We start from the raw sequence: 22,294 nt of genomic DNA, 5'->3' as shown, positions 1-22,294 counted from the left end.
AGAAAAAAGAAGAATCACCTCTACTTTTGGCTCAAATATGGGCTAGGTCAAAAGGACAGGTTATGTTTTCATCCTTCTGCCTTCCACTTGGAAGTGACAAGCCATTTGAGAGAAGAGTTCAACAATAGAAAATATTAGTTATAAGAATTTTTACGATGAGATCGTAAAATGTTTGTGTTTCTTTGTGACTTACCCCATTTAGGGAGGATGGGGCGTTCAAACCTGAACCTCCCTGGACTGGGCTTTATCCCCCAATGAAAGCATTAAGGGTTATGTTCTATCTGTTTTATAAGAGCTACTGTAAAACCGATACTAATTTGAATTTAATTCAAATGCCTCAGCATGTTAAACAGCAAACTATTAAAGCAAACTTACTGTTTTTTGTATCACGAAATGTCGAGTCAGGAATCAGGATATCGAAGTCCAGAAACTCCTGAATGAAGTCAGTAGGCCATTGATTATTTCACTTTGTTGGAATTCACTCTAATTTTCGAAGGTCTTTCCAAAATTTCATTTCGTGAAATGCCAAATATAAGAAAATTTGATTCGTAGACACATAAGATCTTACTGGGTTGTTTGATTGTTGTAAGTTTTTATAGAAATAGACCTATAATCTATCTATATTATTCAATTCAGGCCGTAAAGAATCACTCAAATGAAACCGGGATCACTGTCAATAGACAAAAATAAGTTTGAATGAATATATGAAAGAGTGAAATATAATACTTTTATCAACTTTTCAAAAAATTATTAATACTGAACTCGAATAAATGAACAAGGAACTCGATCCTTATTGCAGAGCGACTCGACCCTCAATCCCCTTTCTCTACAGGAGACTCCCATAGCCGTTGTACTGTAGTAACTAATCTATGGATTAATGACACATTGTTATGTTTGACGTTATAATATGCCGTGATAGCATCAACACAGCTCCAGAAGCAAGTGTCATAAACTATAGATCCTACTCATTTTCTACAGACAGGTTTTATTGTAAATGGTATTTATTCATCCTTATATCTAAACAGCTCGAAAAGTTTTTTTTTTAATGAAAATGCAAAATTGAGTAAAAGATTAACAAATGAAACAACAACTGTTGGGAACAGTTTTCTATGTGTGCTCAATAAAACAGAACAGCTATGACTTTCGCTGTAACGAATGGCCAAAATCATTACTTGCGCATAACTAAAGTTTTTTGTGGTTTCTTCTCGTCGAAAAGCTTTGGAGCCACTTAATTGCTGCCTGTGGATCTTCATCTTAGAAGAGAAGATGGCGCGAATGAGCCGCGCCTTCTATAATGCATATCCAACAGAACTTATTGAATGTGTATATATTTTTTCCGATCCTTATATAGGAAAAAGTCATTATTGCCTAATCTTAGAATTTTTTATAGCAATGCATAGTCTACTCAGCTAGAAAATTGATCCTCCTGACTGACCATGGATCGCGTATTTATCACGACTTAATGATAAAATTATAAAATTAGAAAATAAAATTAGAAAATGATAAAATATTTTAACAACATCCATTAATTTGATCCATTAATTAAGTTAAGTTTATGGTTAATTGAAAAAAATGCCCTGGTTTGATCGTGTTACGCCTCGTTGAAACCAAACTGATATTTAAGATTAATTTATATTTATATTTAGATTAATTTATATTTAAGATCTCTCCTCCCTCCAACCTTATATAAATTGATATGCTACCTACTTTGAATCAAGATAATTCTGAAATAATATATTTAATTTTTATTTTTAGTTATGCAATATTCAACTAGATAACCTATTCATGAAATGTACATGACATCGTCCATTTATAAAATGTATGAATGAAGGTAACCTATGGTTAAATGCAAAGGAAAATTATGGGCCCTTGTTGGCCTTGTCAAGCTAAACTTTGTTGGGACAAGGAGCGTATAGTGATTGGTAAGGCGAGGAAAAACGAACAGAAACTGCGCTTGAAAAAAAGATTTTCAACAAAAATTACAGGAATATTTGAAATAATCGGCTGGATTGATGAAAAGGATTTTACATTTTGGATGGCTGCATATAATCTTGTAAACAGCGACCAATTGAAATTAGATTATAAATCTAAAAGTTCTTAAGATGCGCGACAGCTCCCTTGCTATGTTACCAAAATATTTTCTTATGGTAATATATAAAAAAGATTTAGAACTCAAAAAAGGGGTCGATAGTGCTGTCCTCTTTTTTTGCAAGCCATTTCTGTCGGGTTTGTTGTTTCAAACTGCTCCCCGTCTCAAAAAGTGATTTTACTTGTTGTTTAAGATTGGGGACTGTAGTTTTCATTTATGGGTTTCCAGCTATTGTGGTTCCAATGGTGCAGTTTTAATTTCGAACAGATAACATTTTCGAGGGGTTTCAGGCTATTTTTTTTAATTTCAATAAATTTGTTTTCGCAACAAACTTTTACCATTAAGTTTAATCGAAACACCAGTTACCATTCATGAATCAGTTTCAAATGCCGATCCTTCCTCACTTGACAGCTCGATTCAAAACTCCTCTTAAATTTTCCGTTCGCTATGGGCTAGAGTTGATTCTTTAGTAGACTGCCCCTTTCGCCGCAACCATGATGTCCCCTGTTTGGGACTGAGGTATGGTAGCAGTATTAAATATGCCACCTAAATTTTGAAATCTCTTATTGCTGAAGAAATTGAGTTTTTCCCTTTGCTCTTTTCTTTGGAGTGGTATTAGAAAGTTAGCCCACGGAAAGAAATCAATTTCTGAGCTAAGGGTGAGGCAGTTTTTGTTTCTACTGCTGATTGATACTCCTTGGAGAGCTGATAAAAGTATATTAGATGAACTTTTCTGTACGAACATTCGTTTATGGAATATCCCATTTAGAAAACTGTGATGGGCTGACAACTTCTTTGCTGTGATACACGGGACCAAAATTGTACATTGGCTTTTGTTCAAAAACAAGATAGAACCTGACTTAGTTGCAAAACAAGATGAATCCAAAAAGTGGGCCTTTTGCCCCTCATCACATCCCCCTAAAATAGCGAGTTTTTGACGAGAAGGCAGGCATATTGCACCCTTTTAAACCAAAAACATGTAATGATTTCTACACCCATTTTGAAGCGTAATCTTTCAAGTAAATTCAATCTGTATGACCCGAGAATCAAAGTGCCCATTGAACTTTTTGAAACAGCCCTTCTCTCGTCCCACACACCTCTTGACCTTTTAGGAAAAAAAGGTAGGCATATCCCACCTTGTATGAAACGAAATCATGGAAGTATTTTCAGTCAGTATCATTGGGAAGCACAAAGCAGGCTAATGGCCCCTTTCTGCTGTCTTCCAGTAATTTGCTTTTCTTCGCAGGAAGGCAGTCATGCTGCATCTTGTTTCAAGCGAAATAATGTAGGATTCGCATTCGCTGTTATTGGAGACATAATTTGGGCTCTTGGCGCCTCCGATATTACCCAGCCCCTCGATATTATCCCCCCCTCAAACCTAAGCTGTGTCCCTGGGCTCATCTGCCTTGTACCCTAAAGTATCCGCATTCACTTGAAGTTTGGTAGGATTTCAGGAAACGGAGAATAAATTTGGTTTCACAGATTAAGCGCATTCTAAATCTATATTACATGTCATCATTTATTTTTTTTTTTTTTTCAAGAAAAAATCTTTTTTGGGACACCATTTGTGAAGTATTGAGGGGATGACAGTTAAGGCATTCGAATCCTGACATGATGTACTTAGTTTGAACCAGCGTTGAATATGAATTTTCCATTCGCAAATTGGAGAACCAAAGTGGGAGAAAGATCGTCCAGTTCCATCCTTTCCCTTCTACCACCAACCTTCCACGCCAAGGTAGGCGTATTGCACCTCGTTTGAACGGAATCATGACAGTTACGGCATTTAATCCATAGCAGAGACAGAAAATCAAAGTTTTGCTCCTACAACACTTTTATAGGCGAGGTCAATCAAAGGCTGCTACACTTCATGTTGCGCAGGCAACTTAAATCTATTTTTTAGTTGACTCATCACTCATGTAATTATTCTTCGTTTTTGGTTTACTATCCTCATTCATAGTTGAATTTGCTTTAAGTTGAACTTTGTTTGATGAGTTAACTTCCACTCCATCTAAATTTTTAGATCAGTTATCACCTTTTTTTAAAAAGCGTGTTTGGTAGTTTCTTTAATTGCCACAATTAAAAGTCGAAATTGTTTGACGTTTTATTTAAAATCAAACAGTTCGTGATAACGAGCTGTAAGCAAGGACTGACTAGGTCTAATAGAAATCGGAACTCCAAAAAAGGAAGTTTTGACGACAATAGAGACATTAAAAAATGGCTTAATATGGCCATTTCAAATGCGTAAGAATCGTAAAATTAAAATTTCCCATCAAAGCCTAAGAGTCCAACAAAATTTACCTGATTTCTGAAAAGGGAAAAAAACTCCCCAAAATGATAAATAATCTTGATGAAAATTAGACTACCAAATTCAGCATGTCAAAGAATCCTATCGTAAAGATTTCAAGCTCCTATATTTAAAAATGTGGGTTTTTTAAGAAAGAAGATCACAAATGCGTGTTTATTTCTTTTTTGTTTGTTTGTTTTATTGTTTACTGTTCTTTCATTTTTTCCTTGGTGTGATCATACTGAACAAATGGTCTTAGAAATTCAGGTGAAGGCTCACCGAACGGAAATTGAAAGCTCTAGTGCCCTTTATAAGTATTTAAAAAGATTGTGCTACAACAAAGTATTTTCGCCATGACATTTTGTGGCACAAAACTGCAACGTTGCCCCAGATAGGGTCAAGTTACTACCGGCTGAAATTTCAGAGATAGCTTCCCAGTTTTAGAAGCACCAATGCCACGCGGTGGCGGATTTGTTCCTAAAGGTTTTCTTAGTCCACACAAAATAAAGGATTAGAACAGAAATTTATTTTGAACTTCGTTTAACTAACATGATTCACAGGATTTTTAGTAACAAGAATTAGACTCCTCCAAAAAAGTGTGTGATCTTGAAGGAAATTTTGTAATGGGATTCAACATGTATGTGAGCCCTAAGACACTATCTACAAAATTTTAAACTTCTCATCTTTTTTTATGAATTGAATGAATATTCAGATGATAGTTGGCTGCGGGGATGGTAGTTTATCATGAATATTTAAGCTTTATTTCGAAAAGAAAATACACTAAATGAGTCCTTTTTTCGAAGCCCCGCTATACAAAAGTTATATTTTAATCTAAAGAGTAGAGTTTGCGGGGTGGTACGGGTAGTTCTTCCCGTATTAGGATAGCCTTGGGGCCACTATTGAAAATGAAGAGAAATCAAATAAAATACCACTTATTCCAAATGAAAGTAAAGAGTGACATTAAAGCTAAGGCCAAATAGAAGTTATTCCATACATGAAGGGGGTCACCTCCTCCGGAACCCCTCACTCTTTGCATGATGGCTTTTTCACAAATTCTTTTAGAAGGACTGCTCAAACACAAGTGCCGTTGAACTTGAATTAAGAAGTGTTTTAAAGCACAATAAATCTTCAGCGTGAACTTTAGTTTAAAAATCGGGGGATTAAGGATTGGATGTCCTCCATCATATACTGAATAATTTATGTTCGTTTTAAGTTTTAATGTCGCACTTTACTTTCATTTGAAAAAAAAAACTTGTTTATTATGTAACAACATAATAAAAATAATTGCCCTTTTATATTTTGTTTATGCTTCAAAATGATATTTTTAAGCTTTCAAAGTTAGGCCTAACTGTTCTAAATCATAAAAACCCAGACTAATAGCGGCCATAAAATCTGTTTTACAATTTTCCTTTCAATTAATCGAACTGGCAGGAAGTAAGTGCTTTGAATAGTTTGCCTTTACCTGACATCCTTGCTTTTTCTATGATATCTTTTTTGTTTGTTTCCCGCCCCCCTGAGGGAGTCAGATAGCCCACGTGGATGAAAGGGGAGTGACAGCTACCGGAAGGAAGTATATATTTCCGGATGCCAGCTGCGTTTCTGAATATTGAGAATTTGAGCTAATTTAGTGCAAATGCCAAGTTTCCTTCTCATTTTGTATATACCACTGGCCAAGAGCGTATCCAGGATTTTTGTTCGGGGAGGGGGGAGGAAGTATTTTCGTTCGGGGAGGGTACCAAAAGATCTTTAAAAAACGCACCAAAAATTAGTTTAAATGCATTTGCTATTTTTTACGGGTTGGAAAAAATTTCGGGGAGGGGGCTCAAACCTGGTGCCTCACCCCTGGATATTGCCTTACCATTGGGATATTTTTATTTCTTATCCTTTAATTCTCCTGTTTTAAGTTATGAATGTGTCCTTTATTTTATCTTTTTGATGTATTATTTTTATTTTATTTTTTAGAATTTGGTGCAAAACTTCTTCGTTTTTTTGCTTCTAACACCAGGGTTTAGACCAAGGCCGGTTCCAGGGGATTTGAATTCCCCCCCCCTCCCTGAAACACTTGTCCGACTCGTGAAAACGTAACATAAATGAATATAAACAAATTAACACACTAGAGAAGTGAAGTTATTTTAATCCTAATGAAATATACCAAAATATGATGAAAATATAATACTTCAGTTAATGTAATAATATAATTTGGGCAATATATTTCCCAATTAGGAGGGTATGGGGGTAAAGTAACTTAACCTAACCTTTCCCCCCCCCCTCTAATGTGCAAATATATAGCCCGAATTATACAAGTTCAATGTATTCTGTCATCCGTCGTTTGTCTTTGTGGCTATGAAACCAGTTTTCAAAGATCTTACATTCAGCAAAATTCTCGAATGTGTTAGTAATAATACAGGATTACCAAACAGCATTTTAGCCATATGGAAACCACCATGGTTTGATTTACTATTAAACTATATAAAAATTGTAGGTGATGCAGCTATTTAGGCTCCCATCTCCCTTGTCATGTTTTCTTACTCATAACACATCTGAAACTGTTGCCCGAAACCTGTTAAATGCAGGTAATGCGTTTTGATTTTGTACGACCAATAACGTAGCTATGGGGAAGAAAGTATAATTCCACCATGACACAGTGCCTGTTGGGGTGATATTGAGATATATTTCATGGAAGATTTCATTGCGCTGTTAGAGGGGAGGTGTAAAACTGACATCAAATTTGCTTTAAAACTGTTAAAATTAAAAATTTTTTAGTTTTTGGGGAATCCCGAGTATGCTTTCCCTCTTGCGGTTTTCCGTACTGCCATTTTCTTGTTTACTTTTGTAAAGATTTTTTCTTCTTTCTGACTAGAAACGGAATATCCAATTTGAATCAGAAACTACTTTACTGCCCTTTAGTTACCTCAAAGGAGCCTGAGTCTCGACTCAGTCTGGTAAGTTCGTCCAAATTAATAATGATAGTTGCCACAAATACTTTAATTAGTTTCAAGGCCTCAAATGAGGTTCGACATGCGGCGAAGCCCGGTGTTGTGTAACAGTAGAATATAGATCCCGAGAAGGGGATATGCACTGGAATAATTTGTCCATGCCAGAGGCTTGAATATACATAGGAAGAATCGGAGGCATAACGTAAAACTACGTACCGGCTAAGACGCATAGAAAGCTGGATGTAAGGCGCAGGAGGTACGACTGTGTGCAGAGTCGGGTCGGGAGGAGAAGCTCATGTAGATTTACGAAGGATAGTGCATAATCCCTTGGTTTCCGATAGAAAACGAGTCTCAATCCTAAGAAAAGATCATTAATAAGTTGGTGACATTCCACAGGAAAGAAACGCGTGTCGAAACAAGAGTCACCGGAAGTAGCATTCCGGAAATAACATCAGCTGTTGATATGAACCAAGTTATCTGTCGGTTCATCATTGTCAAGCAACAGTTCTATTGTCTCAATATACTTTGAAATTTCATGGTTTATCAAAGGGTTAAGTTGGAGAAAGCGCGAAAGTAGTCAATCAATCAAGTCTATCAGCAGGGATTTATTTCCGTTGGATCTAAGCTTTTAGTGGGATCAAACTCGACAAAACCGGTGATATCTACAAAATTTGTTTGAAAAATCACAGAAATATTGATACGGGGGGGGGGGGGGCTAATTTCCTTTTGTGAGTGCCAGTACACAGTTAGCAGCCATTTAATCTAATTAACTTCAAAAGGGAAAATAATGAGAAGGAGTAGTGGAAACAATTCATTGAAACAGCATAACGCGTAGTTTTATCAATATAAACTGCAGCATGTGAAATAAGCATTAGCATTTAGTCGCTTTAAAACAAATAGACTCTATTATTGAACTGGTTATGGAATTCTCGCGGGCCTTTTTTTCCTTTTTTTTAATAATTATTTAGTCCGGTGCGGTTTAAACTAGAATTTATGTTAACCAAACTATGCTTTAAATTATATATCCAAATCCATATCTGCATCGTAGAGGAGAAAAGGACTACAGTTGCCCTTCTGTATGCAGATTAGGAGTTATTTATATGACTGTAAGCAAAAAAAATGTTGGAGGTACGGATTGTAAGGTACACATACAAGGGTACGTAATTATATCTTATGATATCTGCGATTTTCCAATATTTTCCTGTGATTTTCATGCAATGATTACATACAAGCCCTCCTCTAAAATTGGTGTTATAACACCAATTTTATTGCAATGATTTTCATGCAATGGTAACACACAAGCCCTCCTATAAAATTTGTGTTTTAACACCAATTTATATTATCAGCATGACTCTTGTAGGAGGCCTGCTGAGTATAAATTTTAAAACAACAAGTTTAAATAAACAAATCAGTGTATTTGGGGCATAGACTACTCATCTCTTTTGGCATTGTTCCCCGACAAAACTTCTTAGACATTCTAAGTGGTGGATATTAGAGGGAGGAGTAAGAGGTATTGTGTCTGCTTTATTGTTTTGCATGAAACAATTATTTTGATTGAAACAAAGAACAATTTACACCCCTAAATTTCAGAAAATACATTTGCCTCCCGCTCCCTCTAAATGTTCGTGAATTGACGCCACTGGTTATTTCTGTAAAAGCAGTGTCCTCTAATAAATTGAACCAGATCCAAAAAAATAGCTCGAAATTATGCTATTTCTGTCTTAATATTTTTATCTGGTATTTCTATAACTATTTAATTCAATCCACGTGTCTATTTTTGTAAAAAAAAAAAAAATCATCTAGCTGTGTATTCTGGGTATTATCCGACAAACGATAGATCAGGATTATTTTTTTAACACTTAACCAGTGGCGGATACAGGGGGAGGGGGCCAGGAGGGCGCCCCCCTAGCGTAGTCTAAAGTAGTGTAATTTACTTAATTAACTCAAGTTTGGGTTAATTAAACTTGCTCCTAACGCAAGATTATCGGATCAACCTATTTTGTGCCCCCCCCCTTAAATTTTTTTTATCAGATCAACCTATTTTGCCCCCCCCTAAAAAAATCCTGGATTCGCCCCTGCACTTAACCCTCAACAGGAAGATCAGGTCCAAAGGTAGTGAACGGTACCCTCCTTTCTTTGCCTATTAATTTTCGTGACCATTTCAACGACAAAAAAGTTTGATTTAATGGAAGAAAATGTTAGCCTCATAGTTAATTTTTTCTCAGGCATGAGAGAAAAGAAACTGTAAAATGTATAATCTCACCTTTGTCTATTTATGGTCTACCAGCGTTGCATAGTCGGGATTAGGCGAGCGAAAAATCCGGAACCGTGCTTGGATACCATGTCCGGTCGAAGAATATAACGTCCGGAAATTTTGGGGTGACTGGTTTCATTCCCATGGTGAGAAGAGCCGTGACCAAGGCGAAAAAAAAAAAAAATAGAAGGTCGTTCTCAGTTGAAACCATTCAGCATCTACATTGTTCATAAATGACGTTATGAACAGAAGAGAAGGCGTTATGAACGTCATGAATGAAGAGACGTTAAAAAGTTTTGCACTGGAAGAGACTTTAAAAAGTTACAGACCCGAAATAAGTATGAAACAATTACGGCGAAAATAAATTGGACCTACTGACACTTTTTAAACTGAGTTTTCCAATTTGAACTTATAGCTCTACAACTTAACAGGAAAGAATTTCAGTGACACTCAATTGTAAGACCTAGTTTTTTAAGTCTGGCTCGAAGGTTTTTGCATTTTCTTTTTTTTTTTCAACTAAGCTTTCAGCGTCCAGTCGATTTTTTAAGGCAATGGGCCTTTGTGGCCTAGGGCTTGACTAAATTTGGTGAGTCCACCCATAAACCGTCAGTGACGCAACTGGGTACACTTACACCCTTCCATAGGGAAGAATTGTAAACTTGTAGCTCTATTATATTGTTAAAGGATGTTTTTTTTTTTAATGTAATTTCTGACCGTTTTTTCAAATCATGCCATGGAAATCCCCTCCCCCCGCTTAAAGTTTCCCCTTGAAAATTCCCTCGGAAGTCTTTCCTCCACACAGAAAATTCCTCCTGTTGACACCCCCCCCCAGAAAAGTCTCCACGCCTCTAAAGAATGTCTGAATATTACCAAATGCAAATTATATGTGAAAAATATATAACCCATTTCTTATAACCCATTCCGCAGGATCTATGGGGGATCATGTCATTCCCAAAGGCACAGTTCTTGGAACCGTCAACTATGCTGAAAATCAAATGGCTATCTCAAAATTTGTATCAGATGTCTTTGGAGAAAAGAAGGGTATGGAGGGGGGGCTAATTGCCCTCCAATCTTTTTGGTCACCCAAAAATTTTCGTTAGAATGAGCTCAACTTTTATCTTCTGGGTAGACCCCGGCGCATCGACCGAATGCCGCCAACGAGACGCCCGGCTGACCGCCGCCGAAGTGTTGCAACGCCGCCGACGTGCAGAACGCGTGCCACCGCCGGCAGAGGCGGCGGCGTTTGGCTGACTATAAATTAATTTTACGGCAATTCTTTATTGCGTCAACCGCAAAGTCGGAGCCTTTCTTTTCTCGTGTGGCTAGGCATTTGGTTTTCCTGATTATGAATCAAGCAGGGCTTGCACTATCCTCGAATTTTCGGGGACTTCCACAAGAATCTATGTGTCACTGCCGGCGTGCAGAACGCGTGCCACCGCCGGAAGAAGCGGCGGCGTTTGGCTGACTTCGAATTAATTTTGCGGCAATTCTTTATTGCGTCAACCGCAAAGTCGGAGCTTTTCTTTTCTCGTGTGGTTAAGTATTTCGATTTTCCTCATTAGAAATCAAGCAGGGCTTGCACTATCCTCGAATTTTCGGGGACTTCCACAAAAATCTATGTGTCACCCCGAAAAAAATTTGGTTCCCCGAATCCCCGAAAATCACCCAATCACGGTACCACCCCTATAGTAATATATCACAAGTGACTATCCCTACCAAATATTACTTTGTATACAATAATTCTTCACTACTCTCTTGTTCGTTAATTCTGTCTCTTCTGTTACTCTGCATATAAACAAGATATATCCAGGTTCAATGTAAACAGTTCTTCATATGTTGACAAAAGTATCGTCTTTATGAAATTAAATATAAAAAAACAAGTTTTTTTTAACTGAAAGTAAGGAGTGGCATTAAAACTTAAAACGAACAGCAGTTATTCCGCATACGAAAGGGGCTGTCCCCTCCTCAACGCCTCGCTCTTTACGCTAAAGTTTTTTATTGTTTTAAAAAGTAGAGATGAAAAACAGTCAAACTTTAGCGTTAAGATCGAGGTATTGAGGGGAAAGCCCCTTTCGTATACGAAATAATTGCTGTTCATTTCAAGTTTTAATGTCGCTCCTTACTTTCAGTTAAAAAAAACTTGTTTTTTATTTAATTTCTGAACGTTTTTCAACTAATGCAGGTTCGATTTTGGCTCACCGTGTATGAAAAATTAAAACACGATTTGCATATTAATTTCGGCAGATTTATTCCGGATATGAACGGTCACCCTCTCCTCAATACCTTGCTCTTTACGCCAAAGCTGTTAACACTTTAAAAAAAGCTTCATATTATAATTAAACAGCTCTTGTGTTTCAATTTTAGTAAACAGTCAAACTTTAGCGTAAAGAATAAGGTATTGAGGAGGGGGTAACCCTTCATATATGGCATAATTTCTGTTCGTTTTTCAAATAATGCTGGTAAATCTTACTCACCCTCTATGAAATATGCCCCTCCCCCTCACGGAAAACTCCTCTATGAAAATTTCATCCAGAGTAAATTGCACCCCCCCCCCCGTCAAATTCCTTCCAGACAGTTCCTTCCTAGCTGAGAATCTCTCTCCCCCCTCTGTAAAATTGCTTGTGGACGATTCACTTTGAAAAATTCTCCTTAGCATTAGTTCATTGGAATAAGACTTTAATCTGTAATCGGTTTCTCGATCACTGCAGAAATGTCCCCTTCCGTGGAGATTATTTTCCAAGAAACAAAACGCGCGAAAAATGCACCCGCATAACTTCCTCGGAATATCTCAACACAAAAGATTTGGCGAAAAGAATTCAACATAATTAAAAAGAATTTCGCATAGTAATTCTGTCAAAACCCCCCAGTGTAACATTTTCCCGTAGAATATTCACTCATCGGAAATTCCCCTCCCAGAGGAAGATTCTCCAAAGGAAAATTCTCTTAGAAATCCACCCCAAGCATGACACCCCTCCCCCTAAAAATGTATACTTCCCAATAGCAAATACCATGTGGGAGTGGGCCTAGTTGCCCTCCAATTTTTTTGGTCACTTAAAAAGGGCACTAGAACTTTTGATTTCCGTTCGAATGACCCCTCTTGCGATATTTTAGGACGACTGGGTCGATACGATCACCGCCTAAAGAAAAAAACAACAAACAAATAAACCCGCATCCGTGATCTTTCTTTTGGCAGGAAAAAAAACAAACAAAATCACACATTTTTGCATTTAGGAGCTTAATCTCTTCAATAGGGTTATATGATACGCTGAATCTGGTGATGTGATTTTCATTAAGATTCTATGACTTTTATGCTCATAACTTTTGATGAGTAACACTAAACTTGATAAAATTTATATATTTGAAATCAGCACAAAAATCTGATTCTTTTGATGTATCTATTGGTATCAAAATTGGTATAGACCCACGTTTTTTAGAGTTTCGGTTACTATAGAGCCGGGTCACTCCTTTCTTACAGTTTGTTACCACGAACTGTTTGATGAAATTAAACCATTTCGAATGCAGTTTCCCAATTGCTGTAAGATTTTTACATCATTCTTGGTCAAGAATTTCATTTTTAAGTTGAATGGAACGCATTCACTATACTGGTTCAATTGAATTTTGAAATTGATTGTCAACAGATTGTTGGGACAGCTGAATCATAAGTCTGTAGAATTTTGTTTCTTGCTGTTTTTAGATATTTTTTCTTAACGTTTAATGCACAATTATTGAACGCTTGATAGATTAAAGAAAATAAAATTTTCTTTCTGAAAATTTTTCACCTCCCCCCCCCTCCAAAAAAAGAAAACCTTCTATTGAGACAAAATTTAGCTATAGACTGTGTACAAGGTTGGAGAATTGAAGATTGAAACGCAAGTGACCCCAAAAATATGATTTATAAAAAATGTACGGTATTGCCTATATGGGGGGGGGGGGGTAGGGGGCTATCATTTTTAAACAATAATATCTTATTCTTTGTATTGAAAGCAGGGATGCCAAAAAGCAAAAAAAAATTCATTTAAAGCGGAGATTGAAGAAAATGATATCAAATTCTCTGGGAAAACATAAATATATTTTGATTGACCCAGGGCCCCCCCCCCATTAGGACTTGTTCATCGTCTTGGGTATTTTTTTATTTCTCACAGGCTACTGGCCTAATTTGGCTTTTGTGTGTGCTCCCTTTTAATTAGTTTCCTTGGATCTTATTGAATGCCACGGCGAATTCGACCGGTATAGGATTTCTAGTGTATTTAATTTTTATAAAATGTGTTACTTCGATTTGATATTGATATTCGATTTGATATTAGATGGCAAAATCATTTATGCAAAACTGTTAAATTTTGAAACTTTCAGTGCGTGCGTTTATAAAATAGTACTTCTTAAATTGACGTAATTAACGAGTATAAGTCACACTATCGTTATATAAGCCAAAAATAATTTTCTTAGGTAAATCTATTGTTTTGCTTATATTGATTTTTGTTGTTGTTGTATCCCTTGTATCCCTACCCATGGAGCCTTTCGAGGGGTAATAAGAGTATTGTATTTTAAATTTGTATTTATTGGAGAATAATAAATCTGAAATCTGAGAATCTATTATCTATTATTTTAGCTACTATGAAGGGGTTCAGAAACGCCACAGCCATTTCGTTTCTACCAGATTTCTACTTCTCTTGATGAAAACCGAATAAGACCAGCGTCCAGCCAGCGACTTCCCTCAGCGAAGAGCGGGCTTCCCTCATCGGCGCGGAGCCAGGGTCCATTCTGTGACCATTAGTTCGATGCGATCACCTCTGGGGAACACATAAACAAACAAATGAACACACATCCCTTATCTTTCTTCTAGCAAAAATACGAAATTCCATATTTGTGTAGATATGAGCTTGAAAACTCTACAGAAGGGTTCTCTGATATTCTGAATCTGATGGTGTGATTTTCATTAACATTGATTAAATTTTTGGGGTTGTTCCCCTTTTTTTTAAGTAGACAAATTTTCTCAGGCGTGTTAATTTTGACAGGCATAAGAATCGGCATATAAAATTAATATTTTTAAGTATCTAATGTTATGAAAATTTCTTTTTTTAGAGTTGCAACTATTGGGCCGAGTCACTCCTTACTTACAGTTCGTTACCACGAACTGTTTAATGTGTTTTGTGTACCTAAACCTGGGATTTTGATGTTGCAAATAAATCAACCAATCATGTCAACCCTGTCGTAAATCAACCTAGTCTCATACTCCATAGGCGTAGGCACCATTAGGCAACATTGTCTAGGGGGGGGGCAGTCGATAGTGTGATAGAGTTTTATCAACTGCTTTTTCCAAACCATCTGCTTTTACAGCCATATCTAATTTAAATTTGAAGGTCTAGGGGGGCAGCTGCCCCCCCGCCCCCCCCCCCCGACTCCCGACGCCCATGTCATACTCTCAATCCTGCTCGAGCGATTGAAGTATAAAGATGGCAATTCTATTGTCTACTCTTCTTAAATTGGAATATCTTTTTGTTTGTGAATTTGTAACAGACATTTCTGTTTTATTGCATTTACTTGAATTACTAAAACAGATTTATTAGCTTCTTCGTTACTAAAAATATTTTAGTAACAAAATTATGGAAAATACAACAGAGAATTAGGAAAAGCAGGCCACCCAAAACGCATTATATGAAATACGTAACCTAACCAACTCTATATATTAAATATTTAATTGGAATATGCCTACATAGTAGTTCATCTCACTCAGGCTAAGCTAATTACAACCGAATGCACACAGAAAAACCTGTTTTACTCAGATCAAGAACTTGAGTATGGTTGGGATAATGGACAAGTACCGCTTCTTCCACTGTAGTGACGGGAGCAACATGTTTAATTTAAATAGGCTGTTTCCATAAAAGACGTCATCTTGATTTTACTGGGGGCAAGAATTACAACATTTCTCTCGGAGTGCTAAAATCAAAGAAAATTCTGCCTTTATCTGATTTTTCTGTTTTTTTATGAATTCCTTAGTCTATGGGCAGCCACCCACCCCCAGATAATGTTTTTGTTACAAAACTGTAAAAAAAAATTACTTAGCCTTGTTCTTATCAAGTTTTGCTTAACTTTGTCACACGAAAGTAATTTGCAATTTGGCTATTTTTCCACCTTATACATTATTGTTAATCATAATTGTTAACATAATGCTCGCTTAATGACCTCGTGTAAAGGTAGAAATATCCTTTATCCTCAAGATTTCCCGCGTCATTGAAAAATACTACTTTTTAGCGTAACCTCCAAGACTTCAAAAAATCCAAATATGTTAATTACCCTTAATTAACGACATATATTTTTTTCAACACTCAGGCTCTTTTTGCAAAAGAATTGACAGCTAATTACAATCTTCGTGGATAGAAAAATAAGAAGTATAGTTGGATAAAACCGGACATCCGGGGAAGAAGAGGCAAAGTGAGGAAGTTATTCCCGCCCTTCGTCTTCTAGGATTACGACATCCGCAATTTTTAATGATTTTTCGATATTCTAAACCAGCACTTAAATAACTTGACATCAAATTTCCTCAGTTTAAATGTTGGAGACAAACAAATAATAAATAGTTCATTGACTTACAAAAAAGCTTTTAGAGATGTTAAGTGCTATGAATGTAGCATGCACAAGGACGAAGAGCACAGCAATAGCGCAAATCAAATGGAACATGTAGAAAAATCGTCGATGTTTCTAATGGGCATTAGCACAAAGGCCTCCCCCTTTTCTCCGCGCATGACTGATGTGCTACAACAAAACTATGGTCACAGATAAAGAAGGAAAATGTTTTTCATTTTGGAGTTTGAAATCTTAAATTTCAACTTGCGCATATATAAATATAACAATGCACCCTGTATAAGCAGTTATTGCAGTGAAGCAGGACTCTCCACTGAAGACGGAGGGTTGAAGCTCGAACTGTTGTGTTGAGGAAGTTCGCTAATGACGTATTTGGCTGGCTGAAGACTTACTTGAGCTGGTTGAAAAAAAAAAAAATGATTTCACTTCTTTGAAAAGCTTTTTTTCAAATTTTTAGTACACAATGAAGTACTTTTGAAGAGGAAAGTGAGAAATAAATTTTCTTCGTTGGCACAAGCTAACAGAAAATAAGAAGAAATATAAAGCAAAACGAACCATAAAAAGCAATTTCTAGCTTAGCTATTCAAGCCAGAAATTTAAAATTTGCTGCAAATAATCCTGGAACCACAAAAATACTTAAGCTAGGAAAATTCTAAAATAAATTACTGTAAGCCGGAAATGTGACATCATTGAAAAATTACACTGTTTACATCTTTTCACATATTCAGACATTTTTTTTCCGAAAATGGAAATTGCATAAATATTTTCATGTTCTTTTTATAAATATTATCACTTTTTTATATATAAGAGAATATAATAAAGGTACAAATCTTCTCGTCTGTCAATTCCTTTAATAGGAATTTCAATAGACACAACTCTAGGCAGAAAACCTACTTAAAACGGTTGACAAGTGGTATATCAGCCCCTTAGTTTTTAGTAGCCTGGACCTAGATAGACACATAAATTCTGTTCTAAAAGTAACGACGTTTCGCAAGATCCGAAGACCTATGCACCAGCCCTCAGCAAGGGTCAAAGTCCTGAGCGATTGGAGAAACGCTAAGTAGAGGCGGCAAAACTGGCCCTTTTGCTAGTACAAATGTAAATTGCTAACAACAGAGTATTATTGTAAGCTAGCAAAGACACCCATTTCTATGGCTTTTTTACCTTCCTTCGCTTGCTACAATCACGAGCTGGATTGTTTCAAGGGCACTATAAAGGCCCCTGGAATTATCAACCTCCATTCCTTTCCCGTCCAAAGGCCTTTGACTAACTTCAACAAACTTTGTGCGAGTCCAATTTTCCGAAATAAACTTACAGCACAAATGAGGCATAAGGAAAGCTTTCTTTTTTTTTTTGATGAGCCTCGTGTCTTGGCTAAGAGCTGATTTGAAAAGTTATAAATAATTTAAAAAAATATTTATTAAATTAAAAAAAAAAATCCTACTATGACTACGGATTAAAATTATATTCAAATCATTAGGATTATTTTCAAAGACCAGAGTCAAAGAAGAGCGGACACGAACTAAAATTGACGAAATAATTTTTTCCCAAAGTTAAGTCAGAGAAGGAATGAACATAAAATCTCGGAAACGTATCTCCAGGGCATAATTTAGGCCCTGGATCCATTCCCGAGAGTTTCACTCATTTAACTCAACTATTTCCTAATATAGCGAAAGTCCACCATCTATTATCTAGTACCTTAATTTTTGAAAAGCTAGGAGAGGATTAGGTCTTCCCTAGCTCCCTCCCTCGCCTAATGACTATAATGACTAATATCCTGATAGCACAGTCCAAAGAAGTGCCGCAATCGAAATTACTTTTTTTTAAAGTATCTAGCCCCTACCTAAATACAAACGGGATATGACGTAGCGAAGTTTATCAGATGCTTGGTTTCTCTTTTCATTGCTATTCAGTTATAATCTAGTTCCCTGTTCCAAATCAACTTGTATTTACACAAAAATTGTTTTCATTGTTTTCTTTTGAGTTTTGGATGAGATGCATCATGTTTGTGTTGTTTTTTAGTTGTTGAATAATGATTGAAAGCATTAATGGAAGTTTAGAACACAATATACTTCTGCGTGAAAGGTTTGTTCAATTCATGTTAGACTACGACTAGGCTAAAAGATAAATAGAAAAATTGTTTCAGTTTAGTGGTTGATCCCTTCTAAAGGAAATGTGCTAATGAAATAAAAATAGGGTCAATATATACCAAATCATATTATTGAGTTAGGACTAAAGTGAATACAACCATTCGATGCCTTTTTTTATGGTGATTATGAATATAATAAGCATTTCTATCGGAAATGAATTTAAGCCCCCCCCCCCCTATATAGGCCAATTCAGGGTTAGGTTAGGTTAGGTATAGCCTATATAGGGTGCTTAGCCTATATATTAGGTTAGGTATAGCCTATATAGAAATGCTTATTATATTCGTAATCAGCATAAAAAAAGGCATCGAATGGTGTATTCACTTTAGTCCTAACTCAATAATATGATTTGGTATAAATTGACCAAAAATAGTAGCCTACTATTAGATGCCTTATTTTATGGTCTTTCCAAATATCATGGTCGCTTTTTGGCTATGCACAATAAGCCTGCATTAGTTAGACTCTACTAAGGGGTTTCAAGCTGGCGACAGCTAGAAGAAAGATAATTTTTGCTAGATCTCTACTAGATCTCTACTCCTTATCTTTCCCTACTAAGGGGTTTCAAGCTGGCGACAGCTGTATTGGTCTCCGGCGGCTTGGTCCTGCAGGGAGCAGTTAGTAAGCCAAAAATAATTAATTCATGGAAATAGTCGACATGTCTTCTATGAACATGGTCGTTTTGAAAATTGGAATTCTAAACAGCTAAAATAAAGGTATAGACAGGAATGTGCACCTTCTTGCGTGCCCCCCTAGATTTCTCTAGGTACCCTTTGACCTGGGTTGGTACCCATTAACATGGGTCTGCTTCACTTTAGCTGAGTTTACAGAATCATGCTAATGACCCCCGTCCTAAACCAAATAATTGGATACACTAGGATTCGAACCTCCGCCCTTCGGACTAAAGATTTGTAATTCAGCGCACCAACCATTTGGCTAGGACGACTCTGTTAGCTTTACGTGCCAAGCTAATGAAGAGTACAAATGACTCCTAACTGCCAAATATATTGGAAAATGCTAGAATTTTATTTTATAACTCAAATCGATATAGTGGTTCATTCAGTATATATCATTCTTTTCCACGTGTTTAAAAATATTTTCTATAACACTTCAAGGAAGTATACGCGGAAATGCTTACTACCGGTTATAAATAAGTTCCTGGAAATTGCCTTAATTTTCTGATAAAATACATTGAATTTATGCTATACTGCATTTTAAATCCGGAAGACTTTACACTACTATGTGTCCTGCCATTGCTATTCATATTTTAAAATAGGCTATTTTAAATAATTATTTAAACCTATATTTATCCTTTAGGCTATTGTAATTAATCTTAGGCTAGGCCAAAGCCGTACCCAGGATTTTTTTCCGAGGGGGTTTTACTCAAAGATTTTTTTTTTTTCCGAGGGGAGGGAGTTTATACAAAAAACTTCAAAAAACGCATACAAAATTTGTTTATATCCATTTTTGTTACCAGTCGAAAAAACATTTCGGGAGGGGTTCAAACCCTCCTCTGGGTACGGCCTTGGGCTAGACGAAACTAGATTTAATGAAGTCGAGACTGCAGAAACCCAATTTAACAAAGTAGCTAGCCTATCTAGGCCATGACATAGCCTATAAGGAAATACAATTATGTATAAACACAATTTTTAATATCACTATCTTACATTTCTTTGGCACAATTCTAGTAGGCTACTTGAACTTTTCGCTATCTTAAAAAATATTTGCCTTAAGAAAAATAACTATGAGGAATCAGAGAATAGCAGGAATTAATTAAGAGCCTAGCCTAAATTAGGCTAGTCCATGACCTGGGCAGGTGTTTCAAGCTGGTGACGGCTGTACTGGTCTCCGGCCGCTTGGTGCTGCAGTGAGTAGTTAGTAGTAGTGGTTTTCCGTTATTTCTTTTATGGCATTAATCGTTTTCCGAAATAAACGCATTGTATAGGCTACAATTTTGAATATGGTCGCCGTACAGTGGCATAGCCAGGAATGGTATGAATTCGAATCATTTTAGCAGGGCGGTCTGTACTACACAAAGGCTTTTTGGTATATTTGTAGGTGGCCCTATCATTTAGGTAGGAGGAAAGTGAAAAATTCATTTCATGCCTTTTTTATACTCTTTCATAATTCAATAATCGCTTTTGGTGCAAGTTGCATCTTGAGCCCTTAAAGGGGCCCCGAAGGTATTTTATAGGAATTCTGAAAGAGCATAAAAAAGCATCAAATAATGTTTTCACTTTCATCCTAGCTAAATTATATGGCCCACTGCAAATTTACCATGAACTTTACCCTCCACCCCCCTAATGTGGAAATATATACCCTGAATTTTCGACGGCAAAGTTTCGAATCGCAAAATTCAGTGCTATTTTTGTCGACGACATTTGAAAACTTGAAACGGTAGGAAACGGTTTAAATTGAAAATCAAGCATTTTGCAGGTTAGGTTGGGTTATAACTTCTTTGTGTGGTTACAGAAATGAAATACCTTTGGGGCCCTTTTAAGGGCTCAGGATGCAATTTGCACCAGAAGCAATTATTGTATAATGAAAGAGCATAAAAAAGGCATCAAATGATGTTTTCAATTTCATTTTAGGTAAATTATAGGGCCACCTAGAAATTTACCGACTTTTTAAAGCCAATTAATTTTTTTTTTTACTGAAAGTAAGGAGTGACATTAAAACTTAAAATGAACAGAAATTATTCGGTATTTGAAAGGGGCTGTCCCCTCCTCAACGCCTCACTCTTTACGCTAAAGTTTGACTCTTTCTCACAACTCTATTTTTAAAACAATAAAAATCTTAGCGTAAAGAGCGAGGCGTTCAGGAGGGGACAGCCCCTTTCAAATACGGAATAATTTCTGTTCGTTTTTAGTTTTAATGTCGCTCCTTACTTTCAGTTAAAAAACTTTTTTTTATTTAATAATCAAATCGCATTTAAATAAATCGCGTTAATAATGAACTAAAATGAACTAGGTCAAGAATTGCGTTAATAATGAACTTTTCTTTGTCTTTGAGACAGTCAGCCGTCTCAAAGACATATTTTTTGTCACTAAACTTCAATTCTCGAGTGTGTTTTATATAATAGACAAATACCGTAAGCAGAAACCCAGAAATTTTTTCTTCGGAACTACTACTACTAGTAACAACTCACCATAGCACCAGGCCACCTGTGGCCAATACAGCTGCGCACGCTCCTCCTCCATCCCACTCAAATTCGAAAAAAAATATGAAATATAGGTGAATTAAACTGGAAAGATAAGAAACTATACGAAACAAAGACTCGAAGACCCGCCCCCTTTCCCTTTCGCGTAGGAACATGTTAGTGTAACCCCTCAAGCCCTCTGGATTTCTTGTTTGGCAACGATATGTATTTATTTGTATCACCAATAAATCAACTGTCAATGTTTATTTATTTGTCTATGGTTGTACTAACCAGTATCCATGTCTCCCTTTTAGTTGCGGTCTATAGCACGGACTCCATTACGGATTGATTATCAGGTGGTTGCACTGTACTATGAAACTATCGCTTATATTCATTAAAAGGTGGATTGTTTTTATCTTTAAAGGGATGGCTCCAGGAACGTTAAAAATCTTCTTGTTTTTTATACAATGCTTTTTTTCGAATCCCGTCCTATGTACCTTGAGTTTGAACATCTCAAACCCTACGCTTTGACCACCTCAAAGCTTTTTTCAACATTTTTTTTATGAAGTGTAGATCATTTATAAATATCTGGTCAATTTTTTCTCCATTGAATATGCTAAATTTAATTGCTTTCAAAAATAATTCCTGTCCTAGAGGTCTGAAATTCAATGCAGATTGTGTTGATGATGTTACAGGCAAAAGAATAAACGTGAATAGTAGCCTCAATTGGAAAAGAGGGGTAAAGGGATGCAACTTGTCTGTATCTGACGACTAATTTCCAAATCTAATGTTTAACCATTGACAATGTTAATGGTTAAACAATACCTATGTTGTAACCTATGTTGTATGCTGACCTATGTTGTAAACAT

General features: G+C 36.3%; 1 protein-coding gene across 1 annotated transcript in view; it reads left to right on the top strand.

Moving 5' to 3' along the window:
- Positions 1-18,080: 18,080 nt before the first annotated feature.
- Positions 18,081-22,294, top strand: part of LOC148951321 (E3 ubiquitin-protein ligase HECW1-like) — a 186,453-nt gene continuing 182,239 nt past the window's right edge. Inside the window, exon 1 of the mRNA XM_089090804.1 lies at positions 18,081-18,227. Coding sequence (XP_088946930.1) covers positions 18,175-18,227 — 53 coding nt within the window. The 5' untranslated portion in view covers positions 18,081-18,174. The remainder of the gene's footprint in view (positions 18,228-22,294) is intronic.

The sequence above is a fragment of the Artemia sp. Qi Xiang Cuo genome, chromosome 6, assembly GCF_049724085.1.
Source record: "Artemia sp. Qi Xiang Cuo chromosome 6, ASM4972408v1, whole genome shotgun sequence".
Classification (NCBI taxonomy): Eukaryota; Metazoa; Arthropoda; class Branchiopoda; order Anostraca; family Artemiidae; genus Artemia; species Artemia sp. Qi Xiang Cuo.
This window is presented reverse-complemented; position numbering and strand designations above follow the sequence as displayed.